The sequence below is a fragment of the Leptonychotes weddellii genome, chromosome 12 (assembly GCF_054177405.1).
Source record: "Leptonychotes weddellii isolate Sample4059 chromosome 12, ASM5417740v2, whole genome shotgun sequence".
In the NCBI taxonomy this organism is placed as follows: domain Eukaryota; kingdom Metazoa; phylum Chordata; class Mammalia; order Carnivora; family Phocidae; genus Leptonychotes; species Leptonychotes weddellii.
Genome location: NC_138380.1, coordinates 51683811 through 51704391, shown reverse-complemented (window position 1 = coordinate 51704391; position 20581 = coordinate 51683811). Strand labels below are relative to the sequence as shown.

Here is a 20581-nt window from a genome sequence, read left to right as displayed (position 1 = left end):
TGCTCCTTCCACCCTCGCTCATGCACTCTCTCCCCCTTGCTCTGCTCTCTCTCTCTCAAATAAATTAATAAAATCTTTAAAAAAATAAAGAAAAGAAAGATCAGGTTTTTCTGAAAGACAGGCTGCCTTAATTAGGGGCAGATCCTAAATTAGATGTAGGTAGTACATAAAGGAGAAGGAAAAGAACTTGAGAAAAGGGGAAAACTTCCTCTCTAATAAGTATTTCCCTTCATATAAATACTGTATAATAATAGATAACTGACTTAAAATGTCTGGCATAAAGCAACCTGGTGCCAGCACATGTTTTCTCCTAAGTCTTCTTTCTTCAAACTTATCACCTCTTTCTCTTTCCCAGAAGCAGCTCCGCATATATGAAATGCAGAAGAGTATTCATTATAACTTTATTTGTAATAAAAAAGATAAAGGGCCTTCTAAGATTTCAAGATGAGTAGTACGGTTATAAAACTTCATCTCTGTGAAAATTCTGACTTTCCTTCCCAAGAAAAAACACTGTATGAGCTGAGCTACTAAAAAGGTAAAGCTTGATACTCAAAAAGAATTGACGGGCTTCAAAACAAGATATCTAAATTTTAAAGGGATTTGCTATCAAAAGGTGTTTGAACATTGGGGTGCCTTGGTGGCTCAGTTGGTTGTGTGTCCAATTCTTGATTTCGGCTCAGGACATTTTCTCAGGGTCCTGGAAGCAAGCCTTGCATTGGGCTCCACACTCAGTGGGGAGTCTGCTTGAGGATTCTCTCTCTCTCCCTCTCTCTCTCTGCCCCTCCCCTGCTCCCACACATGCACGTGAGCGCGCGCTCTCTCTCTCTCTCAAGATAAATAAATAAATCTTTTTTAAAAAAGGTATCTGGACAAATACATTTTAAATAATGATGCTGAAAGACCACTAACTCTGAGGCCTAGACAAGGTAAACTAATGAAACAATAAGCATAAATAAAACCGTTTCGTTCTATACTGAATGTGCATGGGTATATAATTTTAAAATACAGTTAACTGAAACAAAGATATATATACATGTACACTCAGGTATATGACAGATGTGGGCCTCAAGTAATGTGAGTTATAATTAATCCAGCAACTAAACTCAAGATTTATAAAAATAAGTCTTCTATTCCTTAAGAAATTTAAATACATTGTAAAACTAGAAGCCCAGAGAGTCACAACAAATTTCCAAAATAGAAAACCAGCCAAAAGAAAAAAGAAAAAAAAATTGACTACACGAAAAACTAAGGTAGTAAAAAAAGCTCTTTTCTGTTTGTAAGGCTCAAATCTCTGCTTTTTTGAGGTAAAACCCCTCCAAACAGCTACTTATAATCACTGTTTCTAATTCATCTCTTCCCATTTTCTCCTGGACCAGCTCCAATAAGGGTTTCTCTCCGCTACTCCAAAATGCTATTATCAAATCACCAATATTCCCCTGGTGGCAAATCTAATGGTCAATTCTAAGTCTTCATCTTACTCAACTTATTAATAGCCTTTGACATACCTGATCTCCTACTTCTTTAAAAACTTTCTATAGTTGGCTTCTGGAATATCACACTCCCAGGTTTTCCTTCAATTTCACCAGCCACTTACTCTGTTTCTTTAGCTAGATCTTCCACCTTGTCTTAAACTCTAGTAACTATACTGCCTCTGGACTAGGTCCTTGGTTATATTCTTACTTACATTCACTCTCTTAGGTAACTTCATCCAGTCTCTTTACTTTAAATAAACATCTAATAATCCATCACCGACCTTCCCTTTGAACTACAGAGTTTACAAGCTACTGGGTCTATTTGATTGTCAAACAGGGATCTCAAACTAAAACATCCAAAATTTGATTCTCTCTTTCAAACCTCCTCTTTCCTGTATTATCCATTTTGGTAAACAGCAACACTATTCATGCAGTTGCTGAGGCCAAAAATTCTAGGAATCCTCAAGTCCTTTTTTGTCCTTTCTCACTCCATATTTAATCTATTAGCAAATCTGTTAGTACTATATCCAATCTCTAATTACTTCTCACAACCTCTGCAGACATCTTACTGGACTAAAGCCAACAGTCTCCTAAATGATCTTTCAGTCTCCATTCTTGTCCCCCGCTGCAACTCCACCACAATCTAAACATCACAAAAGAGCCCAAGTAATTATTTTAACTAATAAGTCAGATCATGTCACTTGCCAGCACAAATCTCCAATGGATTCCCATCACAATTAGAATTTTTAAAAAATCTTACTATGGTAGATAAAACCATATATGATCTAACCTAACCCCCAAGGTTCCTCTCCAATTTCATTCCTACTATCATCCCTTCTCATTTATTCCATACCAGCCATGCTGACCTACTCTAACTCACCAAACATCTTCCTATCTCAGGGCTTTTGCATATGCTTTCACCTCTGCCTGGAAGATTCTTAAAAAAAAAAAAAAAAATTTCTCAGGACTCTCTCATTATTCTATCAGATTTCTCTAAGCTCAAATATAACCAAATCACTCAGCATCCATCTAAAACATTCTATCCCTCTACTTTGCTTTACTTGTTATTTTTTATATTTACTTGTTTTTAACACTTTTAACATTTTATATTAATTTATTTACTGGTTTATTTTTGATTCTGCAACTAAAACATAAGTTTTATGAAGAGAGAGCTTTTGTCTATTAGGTCCATCTAAAATGGTGCCCAGTGTATAAAACTATATAAATGTTAAATTTTGAATAAAAAATGAAAAGTAAATCAATAAATAAAATCTTTAATTATTGTGGCATTTTACAGGAAGTGTTTTAATCTCTTTGGCTTTAACAAATACTTATTAATACCATAATGTATAAGAGAAATTTTTCCTACAAGTCCTTTTGTGGAGGGCTGCACTGGTTAATATTCCACTTCTTGTCATTTGCTAGAGATATTAGTGAATATAAAGTATTTATAACTAAACATTAATCTGAAAGTACTTTACTTACTTTGCCTGACTGCAATCGCTGTATTCTTGAGTCACATACTTTCTTTACAAATAATAAGCTATTTATTTGATTCTTGATAGTGTTGATATCTAAATACAAACAAATTGATTGTGAGCTAGTGGTAATGTTATTTATGAAATACTTTAAACATGTATGTATTGTAATTTAACATAATAACCACGAACAGAGCAAACAATAAAAGAAATAATCTGAAATTTTATAGTGAAATTATTTAATTAAAAGTAAACCATGCCTATTATTTTTACTTTAGAGATAATTACAATATTAATAGCCTCACATTCAGAAAATTATAATGCTTTTATTCTAAGCACATGTTAACATAATAAGAAAGATTTAGATTTAGATAAGGTGAAAATAATAGCATAAAATGACATTTAGGTAAATTAAAGTTCTGTGTAAAGATATAGTAATGATTAAAGAAGTACAACATTTCTATACTTAAATGAATTACTTACCATCACCAACTGTATCTAGAGATCGAAGATACTGTAATTCTTCTGCTGCTTTATCTCTGACCGCTTCTAGCTCTCCAATATTGTCACTCAATTTAATAATGTTCATAAAGGCCTCATAGTTGCAATTAGAATCACGGATCTGAAAACAAAGTTTAAAAAACAGGTGGGAGAGGGACTCAGTAAGGAAAGAAAGAACCTTCAGTGCCTAGCACGTGCGAAGTAGGCACAATCTTACAGTAAGTGTTTATGCCAATGCTTTTAAGAAAACAAAATGAAAATCTCTGCACTCATGGTCCCAAAGAAAGGTAGAGGAGTAGACGACGAGATCAGTGGCAATGGAAGGCCAATCTGGTAGGGTACAGTACATGAGGGAGCTTTCACTCTGAGTGGAATGAAAAGTTACTGGAGGGTTTTAAACAGAAGAGTGGCATTCTCTGACCTAAATTGAACAGAATCAATGTGATCACATAAATAACTCTGTTATTTTGTTTTTTTTCCCCCAGCCATGTGCTGTTTAAGAACAGGAATGGGAGTTGACAGTTGAGTTGAATTTAACCAGAGTGTGGTTTCACCAAACAAATAAAGTGAGAGACAAAAAGTACTCGAGGATATTATAAAGTGACTAACCACTATGACTGCCAACAATACTTAAGTAAAACAGTAAGGGAAGCTACGAAAAGGCAGCAGACTTGGGATACTGTCCATTCTCTATAAGGAGTTGAAGACCTGGGAACTGCAGAAGTCCAGAACTAGGGAAAAACTAGCTAATACGCACATGAACTCAATATCATTAGTTATCAGGCATATTCAAGTTAACCACAACAAAACAGCAATGCCAAATGTTCATCAGAATGTGGAGAGATGAAAACTCTCAAATGGTGCTAGGGAAGTGCAAAATTAGAATACAACTTTGTAAGACTACTCGGCAATTTCTTTCACTTTATGTAAATTTTACTCCAATGATTAAAAAAATGGTAGGTTATTAAAGACATGATTTTTCTAAGAATACATTAAGAAACAAACAACTGTCCATTTATCTGCTCTAGTTGAAGGTAACAACATGAGTTAAGAAATAAGACTTATCCTTAATTAGTTGGTATTTAAAAAAAATACACACAGATGAATAATGCAAATCCATCCATACTATTTTTAGAAATGACTTAAAACTTAAAACTACTCTTGGGTAACACTAATATTTTATAGAGAGAAGATATGTTACCACTAGACTGCACTAAACTTTTCCGTCCAAATAGAAATGAACTATATGGTTAGATACCATTAATATAACTGAACTAAGAATAAGAACTCAGCTCATTTTAATACTTATAATACCAATGCATACAAGGTTTCCCACACGAATAATGTCAAAAGACTGTAAACCAGACAACAAAGTAGGCTAAAGATCCTTTATTGATAAACTCTGTTCTTTTAAATATATTTTCTGATATTGTACTGAAACATGAAATAGGGATCAACTCCTGTTCATTAAATAGCAAAAAGACCGAAGCATCATACACAATAGTAGTATTAATCCAACTCTGGGGAGAACAAGTAAAGATTTGGTGGTTGAATTCCTTTTAGAGCATGTGTTAAATTCCACCCCCCCAAATGTTTACACCATATATTTAATTATATAGTTAATACAACTTCAGCAAAAGAAAAATTGAAAGCTAAAGAAAAAATATATAGGAAAAAAATAATTCCTAATCCCAGGAGTGAGAGATAACCATAACATTCTGGTGAACAAGCATCCTTTTCTGTACCACCAGTAAGATTATACAGTATTGTATCCTGATTAAGGTTAGTATAAAACATCCATTTTACTGTGTTATAATAAAAAAATCTCCTAATACCATTTACCCTTAAAAAAAAAACTATTTACTCTTATTTCATTACTGAAATGTTTTTAAATTTTACCTGCTTTCCTATTTCTTAAAAAATTATTTTTATTATATAACCAATACTCCCTATAAAGTGAAATATATAAACAAAAGAGGAAAATTAAAACATTCAGAATTCTTTCTATTAAGATTTCAAACAGTATATACACTATCAGAATTATATAGTCATTAATAAAACTATAATTACTTATATATTTATTTTTAAAAAGCATTATCTACACACACATCACCTTTAGTTATCCTTTTCACATAAAAAATATAAACATCTTGGGCACGTGGGTGGCTCAGTCAGTTAAGCTTCTGCCTTTGGCTCAGGTCATGATCCCAGGGTCCTGGGATCAAGTCCTGCATCGGGTTCCCCGCTCGGCGGGAAGTCTGTTACTCCCTCTGCCCACCCCCCAATCCCCGCCGCTCAGGATCTCTCTCTCTCCACTCTCTCTCTTAAATAAATAAATAAAATCTTTAAAAATATATATGTAAACATCTTTTCATATTCAAGATACACTACCATCATTCTTTTTAATGGCTTCATGTACTTACTCTATTGTATCAATATGCCATAACTTATTAAACAAATCCTCCTTGTAGAACACTTAAATTGCTTTCAATTTTTTAGTTTTAAAAGCAATGTTGGCATTAATGTCCTTAAATATACATTGTTTCAAACTTACTTATTATCACTTTAGAATAAATTTCATGAGTAGAACTCCTAACTAAAGGATATGCATTCTTAAAAATTTTAATTAGGCAGATATGCATGTTTTTAAAGCTTTGGAAGAGCCCAACAGGATGCTAAAAAAACTGACAAAGGAAAAGAAGAATCAAGTTGTGTGACCTCCATAAAAGGCTCTAGGAACACAAAGCTAACAAAACCATTTCTGCCTGTAGGTAACCCACAATCTGGTGGGAAAGACAAAAATTGCTCCAACAACAACAATAAAACAATGTCAAGGTTGATAATGGCTACTAGAAACAAAGAACAATAAAGTAATTCTTTCCTAAGAAAGCTAGACTGAGTTAACAGAAGACAACTGTGGAGAAGAAATTCTATTTCAAGAAAATGAATCAAAGATCTAGAGATATGTATCAAAGAATTCCCAGCAATAGCCCATTTACAACTCTTTCTTGACTATGAGTTTACTGAGGAAAAGCATATATAATCACACACGAAAATAATTAGACCTAGTAAACTTACTAATCACTAACCCTTTGATATGTCTGACGGATGAGAAAACTATGATTTATAGAAAACTAGCTACTTACACACACACTAAGCAACTTACAGAAACAAATCTAGAACACACATCCTCCCATTCTCACTCCAGTATTCCTTTCACCATACTTTCCTCCACTATAAGGTATAAAAATGTAAAGTACATGCTATTTAAGTAGTTCAGACCACAAGCTGTGTTTAAAACCAAACAGCAACTTTTTAAAATACTCATCCTAAACACACAGGCAGTAAAATCCTTTTTTTTTTTTAATTTAAATAAGTAGTAACAACACCAAAATTGTAACAGGATTATCAACAAACTTCTTAAAAAGAATTTGGCTAGTGCATTCAACATATTAGCAAACAGAAGTACTAGAAATATAAAGATTACCTTTAAACATATTTTTACCTAAATTCTTTAATAAATTATTGCTTGATCATCCTGATCTCCAATTACTGTTTCTAAATTTTAAAAAACTGTTTTAAAAACAGAGTTGTAATTTTAGAACGTACGTACCATCCATATGATATATTGATTAATATAATCAGGATCACTGAGTTGATTTATTAATGGAAGAAGAATTCCTCGTGCAAGGATTTCCTGGACAAAAATTGTAAAAAACAAATTTAACCTAATATACTTCTTAAATCACTAGCATAATGTAAATAACACAACGCTGTTACTTAAGAAAGGTATGATACACATAATACTTGATAACCAACACAATATTATAAAAAGATTAACTAATACATCTCAGTTAAAACAAATGAGATGAAGCTACCTATACCAACCTGGATATATCTCCACAATGGCACCTAGAGTTGAGTGGAAAAAAGTAAAAGGGTATCTCTAGTATGTTAGCATTTATGTCAATTTTTAAAGGGCAAAACATGGCACCATATAGATGTATGAATTCCTACATCTATATTAAAAGTATAAAAACAAAGAACAAAAGGAAAAAATACCAATTTTACAATAGTAGTTACCTTCAAGGGAAGAACAGAGCAACTACAGTAAAACATTAACATTGGTTAAATTTGGGTAGTTGGTACATAAATGTCTACTGTATTATTCTCTATTCTTATCTGTGTTTGAAATTTTTCCTAATAGAAAATAAAATATGTTAATTATTCATCTTTCTCTAGAATAGATCCTCCCATTCTTTATAGTTGTTTATGCTCCTACCTACTAAAATCCTGCTCTTCCTCCAAGGACTGACTACAGAATGAAATCTCCAATCAAATAAACTTTGATCATTTCAGCTGAATACTCTTTTACTTACATGTTTAAAATACACTCATGCCCTGAATTTATGGCATTTGTCACTTATCCTTCTCTATGTAATTGTGTCTCTTCCACTTCTCTAGAACACTACCACTATCTAGGAACGTTCTGCATACAAATGACATTTGTCAAGTGATCTATTGATTTATCGAGCTTCAAAAATATTTACTCAAGGTCATATTCTTAAACATGGCAGGCATTTCATAAATATTAAAGGAATGGAAATAAAGAATTTAGTGCTGATTCTATTAATACCATGTTTTCACCCATTACTAATCTTCATTCTTTTATGCATGCTGATACCTGAATCTATGAAACACCATTTCTTAAGAAAACTGGAAGGCTAAATAACTATAAGTTTAACAGGATGTTTCACTTTTCTAATTAAAGGACCAGTTTATTTATTCCTTTTATCAAGATCTCTAATTTATATGGTCCATTTTCTGGTATACTTAGCTCATAAAAGGTAGGCTTCACTTTATTTTCCTTTAGAGAGATATTTATTTCTCGCTGTGTCTGTCTCTGTCAAATAAATAAATAAAATCTTTAAAAAAAAAAAGAGTTTTGTAAGCTGTGTAAGTCTCTGAAAACTATTACCCAATGATGAATTAACATTTCCAAAAGGCACTCATGAAGGTTCCAGTAACTTTTTTTTTGTATTATAATTATTTTCTTGTCTTCACATCTTTTAAGTAATCTCTACACCCGATGTGGGGCTCAACCTCATGACCCCAAGATCAAGAGAAGCATGTTCTAACAACTGAGTCAGCCAGTACCTCTTATTTATTTTTTTTTACTAATTAATTGATTTTTAAGTAATCCTTACGTCCAATGTGCGACGGTTCTGATAACTTTTAGAAGTATCTTTTGAGACATCTTACATTCTAAAATTAGGAGGAATTATTCTTTCAAGATGACTTTTAGCCTCCAACATCTTAGAAAATATTATTTACATAATTCTTTCCTTCAAATTATCTCTGGCCACATATGCTCAAATTTTAAAATGTGCTTTGTAAGGAGAAAATTCATAAACAAAACTATGTTTCTTGAAAGTTTCTTTGCAAAGTAAAAAAAACATGTGAATAAATTTAGTGCTTATTAGTCAATGCAATTAGTCAGTCTGTCTTAGAAAATTACTTTTATCTTCTAATTTGCCTCATGAAAGGGTTTGGTTAGTTAAGATGTAATCATATGACTCAACAATTCCTATACAGGTTCTAGTGAGAGCTCTAAATATTCCAAAATAAGTAGCCATTTCCATATAATTTCTACTTTAAGACAAGCACCAGCTGTCAAATATGAAGGCTTAAAAGCTACAAAGTCATCGAGGCCATGAATCTTTAAATAAAACGTGGTAATGGACAGAAAGCAGAGACGATTAAATAGCAATTACTACAGTCAAATACTACGACTTGTACAATCCATATAAAGGATCCATATAAAGGAAAGAAGTAAAGACTCTTTTTTTTTTTTAAAGATTTTATTTATTTATTTGACAGAGACAGACACAGCGAGAGAGGGAACACAAGCAGGGGGAGTGGGAGAGGGAGAAGCAGGCCTCCCGCCGAGCAGGGAGCCCGATGCGGGGCTCGATCCCAGGACCCTGGGACCATGACCTGAACCGAAGGCAGGCGCTTAACAACTGAGCCACCCAGACGCCCCAAGAAGTAAAAACTCTTTAATCTGTTATTTAATCTGAACAAAAACATCTTTTGGGAAAACTTGAATTACCAACAAAAGAAAACTGATAAAGAATTATCAAGTTAAGAGAGAAAAACCTGAGTTGCTGAATGCAGGATACTTAAGTATACACAATTAGATTCAACCATAAAGATACGAAATACTGGTCTACAATCTACATCAAAACATATTTGCTCTTTAAATAACCCTACTTGTGGGGGTGCCTGGGTGGCTCAGTCGTTAAGGATCTGCCTTCGGCTCAGGTCATGATCCCAGGGTCCTGGGATCGAGCCCCACATTGGGCTCCCTGCTCAGCGGGAAGCCTGCTTCTCCCTCTCCCACTCCCCCTTCTTGTGCTCCCTCTCTTGCTGTGTCTCTCTGTCAAATAAAATCTTTTAAAATAAAAATAAATAAATAAATAAATAACCAACCCTACTTGCTTTCAACAATAACCTCATGTAACAAGGCAGGTCATCAGTCACGTCTCCTAAGAGTCAACTACATCTCCAGGAGCTGCAGTAGCATGTGCACCTTCAGCAAGAAGGGCAAATAGGTTTCCTCTCATTAAAACTAATTCTCTGATTGGATATGTGCTATGTGCCAGGCACCGTGACAACCATGAAGTAGATAATAATGATACAGATATGGCCTGTGTCCTAATGGGCCTTAGAGTACTACTGTGGGGAAAAAAGGCATCAAGTAAGTAAACACAACAACCAAATTATAATACTGAAATACGGTAAATGCTTTGAAGGAAAATAACTGTGTACTTGGCTACAGCAATAGGGAATTATGAGGGGACTTGACTGGGTGGTCAGGGGTGGCATTTCTGAGGAAGTGGGATACGAGGGGTGAATACAATTTAGCCAAGAGAATAAGAGGAATCATTTTGACCAGAAAAAGAGGAGCATGAGATGGCCCTACGTTGACGAAGACAGCATCACTGGAATACAGTGACGGCATGGCACAAAGGCCAGAGAGGTAAACAAAGCCACATCATGTATGGCCTTGTAAACCTCTGGAAGAACTCGAGATGGGAAATACTTGCTGGATGGTCACAGCATTTACTAGGATGGAGAGGAGATTAAAAGGCAAGACAGGACATGGAACCAAGAGTAAGATTTCCATTTTGAACATTTAAAGTTTAAAAGGGCTGTGAGTCAATCAAATGGCGATTTCAGTGGGCAGCTGGTCAGAGGCACCTGGAGCTCAGAAGGAAAGTCTGTACTAAAGATATAAATTTGAAAGTCACTAGCACCTGGATGGTATTTAAAGACACAGGAATGGGTGAGCAAGAAGAGGGCCCAGGCCTAAAGAACTTGTATATTTAAAAGTTAAATACAAGAGGAGTTAAAACATGTAAAAATGACTAAAAAGGAGACCAAAGGAGGAGAAAAATCAGGACAGCAATGACATGGAACCCAAGTAAAGACAAAATTTCAAGAGGGAAAAGTTTGCCAGCCACGTGAAAGCTGCTGAGACACTGCCCAGCAGTGGCTGTCTAGTGTACCAGGTAGACAAAGATTCTGCTGCCAAACAAATACTCAACAGGAACGAGTACTGTAACTGATTAGCAGTGTCTTCCTTCAGTGCTAGATGTGAATCTAGTGATAGACATGTCAGGTATTTAGTGCCCTTGATAATGACTAGCCCAAATAATTGTTCTTAACAATACATCATCTATCAGACATTTCCCATTAAAACCAAGCATTTACTACTCAATTCACAGCACCACTGCCCTACTAGAGAAGTACACTGAACTCGAGTTAGGTAGGTACTAAGAAATTGTGTGAAACTGCTTAAATAATAACATAAAAGCATAAAAGCACACCTCAGGAATTGGTATCTATTTTGCTGGATGGTAGACAAAAAGATCCTAAGCTTTCACTTTCATATAAATTAGAAACTCTGATCTTACCCATTCAACCAGCATAAGGGTTGTAGCTAGCTAGCTAGCATTTCTCAATCATAACCAGCAATCAAAACAAAAATGTTATTCCTTTACATCTGTATATAGAATTTTATTCCTATATTTATATAGGGGGAATAAAAAGTCCAAGACTATTGTTCTCATCCCACGTACTCATTTTCTAATTATAAGAAGCAGAATCTTAGCTGCCTAGTTTTTTTAAAGTTTCTATCCAGAAGTGTTATTTTAATTAGCCTAACTCTAGTAAGTTTATCGGTAAAGCTGTATTAAAATTTAAAACATATTTTTGTTATAACCCAAAAATCCCCATACCTAACTCTAAGTCAGGCAGTTCTCAAAGTTTGTAAAGGGATCTCTGGGTGATGGAAGGAGACAAGCGCACAGTGGTATTTTCAGAAAGGACCATGATGGCGTGATGATAGAAACCAACTAATGGAATGTGTGCTTGTGTATTCCTGTGTTTCAAAATTTCTTAGTTTTAACTTATAATACAGTAAATGTTGATAAATACAGCCCATGTAAACAAAAGCTCTTTGAGGTCCTCAATAATTTTTAAGAATTTAACAGGGTCCTGAAACCAAATATTTTGAGAATTACCATGCTAAATTTCTTTATAGCCATTTATCTGATATGAGTTTAAGCTTACCCTGACAAAGTATCGCATGATCTTGTTCTGGAAATCTCCAGGAGGTAGCAATAAATATAATAAGACCTCACACAAATCCCTTAGGAATCCTAGAAATGAAAAAGGTAGCTATAATAACATTAGAAAATATCAAATCTCCACTGATTGTAAAGGCAGAAATAAGTAGTTTCCCAATTATAGCAGCTTATTATTTTAATAATTAATTAGTACAAATCAGTATTGGTTAAATTTTTTCATTATTCTCCAAACAGTAACGATTCATTAATCAAACTAGTATTTTTTTTATTCTGCTCAGCTTTACCTTGTTTTTGGATCACTGAGAAACTTCTATTATCAAAATGCTTTCCCCCTAAACAGTTGTGGTTGTACCACGTATTCTACACTTCTACTACACATTATCTTAGCATACTTAAAAGTTATTTGCATATTTTAAAATATACCTATAATTCTTCTTTCAAGAAAGAACCTCCACTATCTTGGTAGGTAGTAACAAAAGAAAAAGAGCGTGCTCTTCTATTTTACTACTTCCTCGATTTACATGAAAAGTACTGCACATCACTATAACTATTTCTTATCCTTAGCTATTATTTCATGCCAGTGCTAATGAAACGGCAATTAAAAATGGAATTGCAGCGTAAATATAAAAAGGAAAGAAGAAAAAAGGGGGGAAAGAAGAGCACAATTTAAAAATTGAAGAAAACAATTTCCACAACTAGAACTACTCTGTAGTTCACATGCTGACACTTCCTGGGAATAGAATTATATAGCTGATCCTGTTAATCAAAAAATGTGCTAAGTAGCAAAGACTCTTTCTGAGCGGCTGCAAAACTAGGAAAAGACAACCTCCTCAGCTAAAGCTTATCCGGTCTAACCTCTCACAAAGAAAAGACAAGTCCATTCGACTCGATAAACTATATTTGAAATCACTACACTCATTCTCTTAGAAAATATTTTAGGGTAACAGGTATGGAGAAGATAAATTACTGTAGACCATAAAAAGTAAATTTACAATTATAAATTGTTTGTGCCTGCTATATTTTAAAAGAAGAGAAGTAATCTTTAATAACCACCTTTAAATGTTAAAGACAACCTTTAAAAAAGAGAAAAGAATCTGGAAACTACTTTTAAGAGTTAAAAAATAAGATGAATAGTGACACTGTCTATACTATGCTACCTATCCTGTAAGAATAATTTCACCCTTTACCCTTATTTTGTTCCCTGGCTCTGCTAACTTGTCTCCAACCAATCTGAACAGTTACTGTTCTCCAAAGAGTTAAACTGAGAAGAAAACCTTCTTCATCTTTGGGAGAAGTGCACACTAGATCACGGCAAACGTCCTTCTCCATTTCAACTTCAACTTCAAAGAAGGTATCCACAAGATCTTCTGCTGTACCTGCACAAAGAAAAGAATAAGATGTACAGAATGATAAAGAAAGACAGATTTTAAAGTCCTAATTTTCAAAGGGAATAAAGGTATTACCTTTCGCTTGATCATCTCTCTCTGTTATCTTCTGTTGAGCTTTTCTGAATACTCGTAGGTGTGTGCCAAAATCATCTACAATACGTGTAGTAAAATAAGGCTGCCAGTCTATTTCTTTTGACCTTATAAAAAACACATTAGATAAAAGCATTATATAAATGCTTTTTTAATCAAAAAGTATAAATTCATTTTAATGACTAATAAACATGATTATCACAGAGACTGAATTTATTTACACTGAGATTTTGTTTACTTAATTTCAATTACATCTTAGTCCTCCCTTTCACAAGACCCAAGGTATATCAAATCTAGTTGACGAAGTCTTTGAACAATATTATTTGAAGTATTTTATGTGCCAAAGCTTTAAAATACTAAGTACGCAAAATATAATGAAAAAAATGTTTTTCCAGTTAAATCTAAAATGAGTCTGACACCAGGTATATCATATATTTCTCACCGAGACAGAAGAATACATTAGGGATTCGAAATGTTTTTGTTTGCTTTTAAAAGAGCATTTGAGACATTTCTTGGTTCCTTCTGCACCCTTTCTGAATGCTCTACATTCTTCTCTTTAGTTGTTCAGCCCAAGTTCTGAACCAAATACCTTTGGTATAAGTCTAAATGGTTTCTGTTTGCAGATATTTGCACTTAAAAACTTGACCATTTGAAATAATTATAGTCACACAGAAATGGCTTAAAGAATGATACAAAATACCACACTACCCATGAAAAAGGTGATTACTAATTTTATTAAGTTACCTATTACTCTATCTTAAAAGTAACAAACCTCAAGAAACACTGCTACTTTAGTACATCAGTGAAACAGTAACAAATAAAACAGATAAGTCAAAAACAGTTTACACCTCTCCTCGGATTGATATTTTTAAATAAGCATTTTTTTCAGTGCGATTTTCCTTAAATTAGCACTCAAATTAATTTACCTTTTTAGGAACATACCAAATAGATAAAAGAATCTATTCATAAAGATGCTGGGCAACAGAGGAGCAAAGAAAAAGTATACTATACTTCACTATGTTATTTACCCAAACATACATAATAAAGAAGCTAGTGAAGAAATTAACTTGATTATTATAGCATTTTCAGAGAAAACTTTAAAGGTGTTGATGGCATTAAGGAATATAACAGATGCCTGTTTTGATTTTTTTTTTAAAGATTTTATTTATTTGACAGAGTGAGAGATAGCGAGAGCAGGAACACAAGCAGGGGGAGTGGGAGAGGGAGTAGCAGGCCTCCCGCCAAGCAGGGAGCCTGATGCGGGGCTTGATCCCAGGACCCTGGGATCATGACCTGAGCTGAAGGCAGACACTTAACGACTGAGCCACCCAGGCGCCCCAGATGCTTGTTTTCAAATAAAAACAGAAGCTATTAACACTCATATTTTTTCAAATGCACACTATAATTTTGTTACATATGTGGGAAGAAAGAGTAAATTACTAAGTACATGAACACAAAAGAAATTAACCTTAAAAAAGTAAACTGCACTCAGGGATCTGAAAAGGGATTAACATTACTTAAAATACTACAAGAGCCATAGTATATAAGCATATACTAACTTTGGTGACAATACTCAGCTTCAACATAAAACCGAAAATAAAAACTTAAACCTAGCAGTCTCTAGAGTCTCCCTTTTTTTTATTAAAAAAAAAAACACAATCTGTATAAGCATCTTTCAAAAGTCTTTACATAAATTATTTGTAAAAAATCATCCACATCTAAAAATTTTATAACAGAATTCAGTTGGCATAGGCCAATACTCATTTTATCCATAAAATGGTCATTCTAACAAATTTAGAAGAAAGCTGAATACATCTTTCAAATTATATCTGTTTTGTTTCAGGGCATAATGCTATTTATATAAGTTATTGAAATTCTCAAACAAAATAAAATTTACTAATTTTAGAAGGCATTTTAAACCCATCTCAACTCATTACAGAGGATATAATAACATTGACAATAAGTGAAAATAAACAAGCAATGCAAATACATAAAATTTATTTTCAATTTAAAATAGGGATTTCTTTGGGGTGCCTGGGTGGTTCAGTCGTTAAGTGTCTGCCTTCGGCTCAGGTCATGATCTCAGGGTCCTGGGATGGAGCCCCGCATCGGGCTCCCTGCTTGGTGGGAGGCCTCCTTCTCCCTCTCCCACTCCGCCTGCTTGTGTTCCTTCTCTCACTGTATCTCTCTCTGTCAAATAAATAAATAAAATCTTTTTAAAAAAATAAAATAAAATAGGGATTTCTACTTTCAATATACAAGTATGTTGAGGGTGGAGAAAACCAGGAACAGCATTCTATATTTCTACCTAAGATCATTATTTTCCCTTTGCTCAACTCAAAGGAACTTTTCTAGGTTAGGAAGAAAAGAACAACAGTAGTAAATTGCTTCCCTTTGTAAATTAGGAAAACATCTACTAACAATTTCTAGTAGTATTTGTCTTAACAAAATTTGAAAATATTCTGATGACAGTGAAGTACTCCCTAAAATTAGAATGTACTGATAAATATGTAATAAATGGAACATGAATAGAAAAATCAATTAAAAAGTCATTCAATTTATATAATAGCCACATTTTCTTCAATTGATCCACATGTAGCTTTCTATTAGAGCTCTTAGTATCAATTATTCTTAAATTATGCCTATAGGCAAGGCTCTTATTTTTTTTAAAGATTTATTTGAGAGAGAGAGAGCACACACGCTAGCATGACAGTGGGGGGAGGGGAAGAGGAAGAGAAAGAATCCCAACCAGCCTCCACATCGAGCACGGAGCTAAAGGCAGGGCTCGATCTCATGACCCTGAGATCATGATCTGAGCCGAAATTAAGAGTTGGATGGTCAACCAACTGAACCATCCAGGTACCCTTATAGTCAAGGCTCTTTTTCACTTTGTTTAAAGTATTCCTCCACTTGATTTCTATTCTAATAAAAACACCCGGATTATTACAATAAATGCTATTACCTACACTTTCATTTTATTACTAAGCTTTCCTTTCCTGAACTTAAAGATAGGAGAGCATTATTTCCTATATGACCAAGAGAATAAGTAATATATTCAACCCTACCTTGAAAATCTAAAATTCATAGCAGGCCCCTGAAGCTTATGTATCTTGACAGAATGGTTGCAAGAATTACGGAAGTTAATTAGGAATGCAAGCAAGTAATGAAGTTTTATTAAAGTACAAAAGCAAAAAGCAAACCAGTGTACCTCTCAACATATATTTGCATGCCTTTATCTCCATCCCTAATGCCAGCATTCTATTCCTGGCCTTTTATTTTAAATGGTCTCCCACATCCACCTTTGTCTCCCCTCCATTCTGTTTTCCATAGAGCAGCCAGAGCGGTCTTTTTAAAATTTTGCATGTTTTATCACAATAAAAAAGATGGTAAAATGTAAAAAACAAAAAAATAAAAATACAAATATGATAGTACAAAATACGAGATTCAAAACCAGTTCAATACCTCCCCCATCAATCTCCAGGTTAAGCATGAATACTTTCTTGAAGATCTCGCATGCCCAGGAGGACCAGGCTTACTTCCTCATCACCATCAGTTCCACCTTCCTCCTTCCTTTCTGTTCTGCTGACTCACAGGCTTTCTTTCTATTTCTCAAATATCCCCCTTCATATCTCAGAGCCTCTGGACAGGCTAATCCCTCTGCCAAGTTTGCTCACCCCTGCCCACTCTCCACACATTTCCCTTCTCTCCCCCACATTGGCTTGACAATTCCCACTTACTTTAGAGTTCATCTAAAATATCTATTCTACATGGCAGCCTTCAATACCCCTCGCCCCCCTCTCTCTCTGCCATATTCCTTCAGACGAGGTATGGATCTCATAGCACCAAATTTTTCATGTTTTATAGCACTTACAACCTACAGTTAAATAATTCAACTGGTAGAGATAAATACAACTGCTGAGATAAAAATCTCAGGAAGCCAGAGACTTCATCTGTTTTATTCCATGCTCATTGTATTCACAGTGGTATCTCCCATGGCTAAGTAATGTATTGAACATTGGAAACACTCGATACATAGTGATTTACTGATTCCTCTCTCAGGGTCAAAAACACTCTTAATAGGTCCCTGGAGAAAGGCAACATGAGGTGCATAGGACAGTCTCTTTACTCCTTAAAGTTCTGAAACAGAACATAAAGTGAGGAGCTCCTTTTGCCTCTCTAAATCTTTAAGCTATTTAATGCTAATACCAAAAAAAAAAAAATGCAGTGAATATCCCAAATATGTGGGCCGGCAATGAGATTTATATAAATTGCTTCACTGGTTCCATCTTTGCTAAGCAGTGTGCAGCTCAGCATCAGTAATGCAAAAAACACACCCAAATCAATTAAGGATTTCTGTAAAAGAACACTAGATTGGCATATACGCCCTTAATTCAAGTAAAAGATTCACCATTTCATTTGTTGTGAAATTCAGCAAATCACATCACTTCCCAGGGTTTGTTTTCTCTAAAGACACTTAGAGCTTTAAGAGTCCCTGATTATATTACCTGAATACCCAACCAAGCATGTGCAACACACACACACACACACACACACACACACAGTACGTGGGAAACTGGTAAGTAAATCAAAATATTTGACAAAAGAGGGAGTCATGAATATATTTCATTTTAACTAAAATCATACAAATCTTTCAACATAAGACCTTGCATCACTTGCCAAGTGATATTAATGTGGCTTTTGTCTTTAATAAAATATTACAACACTGCAACAGTTATGGTGTCCAGTTTCTTTTAAATGGCATGAAACTAAAGACATTTGTGAACAAATCTGAATGCAGTCCTTCAAGACTTTTCCACCAATATTTCGTTAGTTGTCTTCTGCACACCTGAATCAACTGCAATCTATCAACTAGCTTGAGTAAAATTCCAAAGCAAATGCCTTAGTTTTTACAGAAACTACCTTGCCATTCTCATACTTCTTCCAACTATGTAGGAATAAATTAAGTGATGATTATAATAAAAAGTATAACTGGGATACATGGGTTCAGAAACAAATACAACTTTCTTTTTTTTTTTTTAACATAACTGATTATCTTTCTCCTCTAAATCACACATGTTAAGATCACACCAGGGACCAAGTACATCAGATTTTCTGGGGACAGGACCCAGGCATAGAAGTGGACAGAAGTACTAGAGAGTGGTCTCTTCGCCTAGCTTTAATACTAGGGGTATGAGTCAGTACGTCTTCGAAAGGGAATGGAGAATACTGGATAACTAAAGTAAGTTAAGAGAACTGCTACTACAGTAGTCCAGAACTGGGACCATGCCAAAAATAACTTAAAATTTTGTTTGACGATAACCACACACAAAAGTAAGTAGAGGTTGATTAAGTGATATGTTGTAATTTAAAAGGATTAAATAAGGCAGCTACACTTAAAACAAATCTTAATGAATTTAACTGTAACAGGAGAAAGAAAGGAATGAGCAAAAGAAGGGAATGAGCATGGTATATGCAAGGGTCACCATGTAGTAGTAGACTTGCTTGACTAGAGAAGTGGGTAGCTGTTTGGCAGTAAAGGTAATCTTCACATTCTTGGCAGAATACTTTCCTGGAAAAGGTTTTTTATATCAAAATGATAAAGGTAAAAACTGATTTTCCCATAGAAACAATCTTATAATAAATGTTATGTTCCTGATGCCACACTCTTTTTTCTCAGAAATGACTCCTAAGACCTTATTTGAAAACAGTAAGAATGGCACTGTATACTGCATAATGTGTATGAGTTTAAAGTATATTTTTTAAGGCTTTTTAAAGATATATTAATCAATAAAGGAAATATAATAACCAATCACATAAATTTATAATAATATATATTAATCTCCTATATATAAGTTCTTTTATCCTCTATGTAAAAAAAAATACGCATTTTTGGAAAAAAAAAACTTTAGTAAAATTCCTAGTTTTTCTGGATAGATTTCAACAAGCAAGGATCTTTGAGAAGATTTTGGAAAAGTTTTACTCCAGTAGAGGGCTATTGATCAACGGATCCACAGACATTTTTTGCTGAAAGCAGGTGGTGTTCTAAAGAAGAATCCCTTCTTCCCTGAGCCATTGAATCAGGAAGTAACTTCCCCCTCATAATTCCCTATTAGAAAGGATATACTCTTTATAATACATAAACCTTTACTTGTTTCCAACATTTAGGAGCCCTTGAGGGAATACTTTGTTACAGTGCCAAAAGCTTCAGCCTGAAATTGAATTTGAGCAGATTTTTAAGGCACAGAATTGTAAACTTGCTTCTAAATCCTTTAAAAGAAGTACCCTTCTTCCAATCTCAATTTACTCATAAATACGTTACCATAACCACCTCTCTCGAACACCTTTGTTTCCCTTTTAAAATTATTTTAAAAATCAAATTATAAGGATAAGAATAAAAGAATGCAACATTTTTTCACAGCATTCCTGAACTTACATGAAATTTATTATTACTCTCTACCATAATCCTCAAATATATATAGAAAATTCCTCTTTTATAAGAGCTAAATTAGCAACCACACAAAGAAACAAGTCTCACTGCTTGATGGTTACAAACCTGTCTGCTCCCTTCACTGGCTGCACCTCTTCCCAGGTGCGGCGCGGGGCCAAACGTGCACATCTCTTTTCTAGTTGCACTTTCAGTGACTTCCTGACGATAGCTTAAAATCAACCACAGTGGGAATATTTACACTTCAGAAAACTTACAGTAGACTTCTAAAACTACAAATTTATTGTTTTCCTCATTCTATAAAGAATAGCAGTCATCGGGATAATCAAATAAAAATTTTTAAGTTTTCACTGATAGACTTAACCATCAAAAAAAGATTAGTCTACTAAATGTCTTTTATGTCTGAAATGAAGCATTCTTTCTGACCACATAGAAATATAAGAGGTATAAAAACTTTATTATCATCTTATTCTAAGACCTCCTACTAGTAAAATAACAGACTAGAAAAGTAATTTCTAAGTAAATTAAATCTAATTAGCAACATTAGACATTA

General features: G+C 34.1%; 1 protein-coding gene across 7 annotated transcripts in view; it reads right to left on the bottom strand.

Moving 5' to 3' along the window:
* SNX13 (sorting nexin 13) overlaps positions 1-20581 on the bottom strand; it is a 124546-nt gene that overhangs the window by 48330 nt on the left and 55635 nt on the right. For 6 of the 7 annotated variants that reach the window (XM_081800447.1, XM_081800446.1, XM_081800443.1 and 3 more), the window contains exons 6-11: positions 13569-13690; positions 13380-13481; positions 12089-12177; positions 7065-7148; positions 3434-3572; positions 2958-3046 (exon numbers count right to left, since the gene is read on the bottom strand). In XM_081800447.1, coding sequence (XP_081656573.1) covers positions 2958-3046; positions 3434-3572; positions 7065-7148; positions 12089-12177; positions 13380-13481; positions 13569-13690 — 625 coding nt within the window. Of the gene's footprint in view, positions 1-2957; positions 3047-3433; positions 3573-7064; positions 7149-12088; positions 12178-13379; positions 13482-13568; positions 13691-20136; positions 20240-20581 lie in introns of all 7 variants that reach the window. The other variant, XM_081800448.1, reaches the window with a different exon arrangement.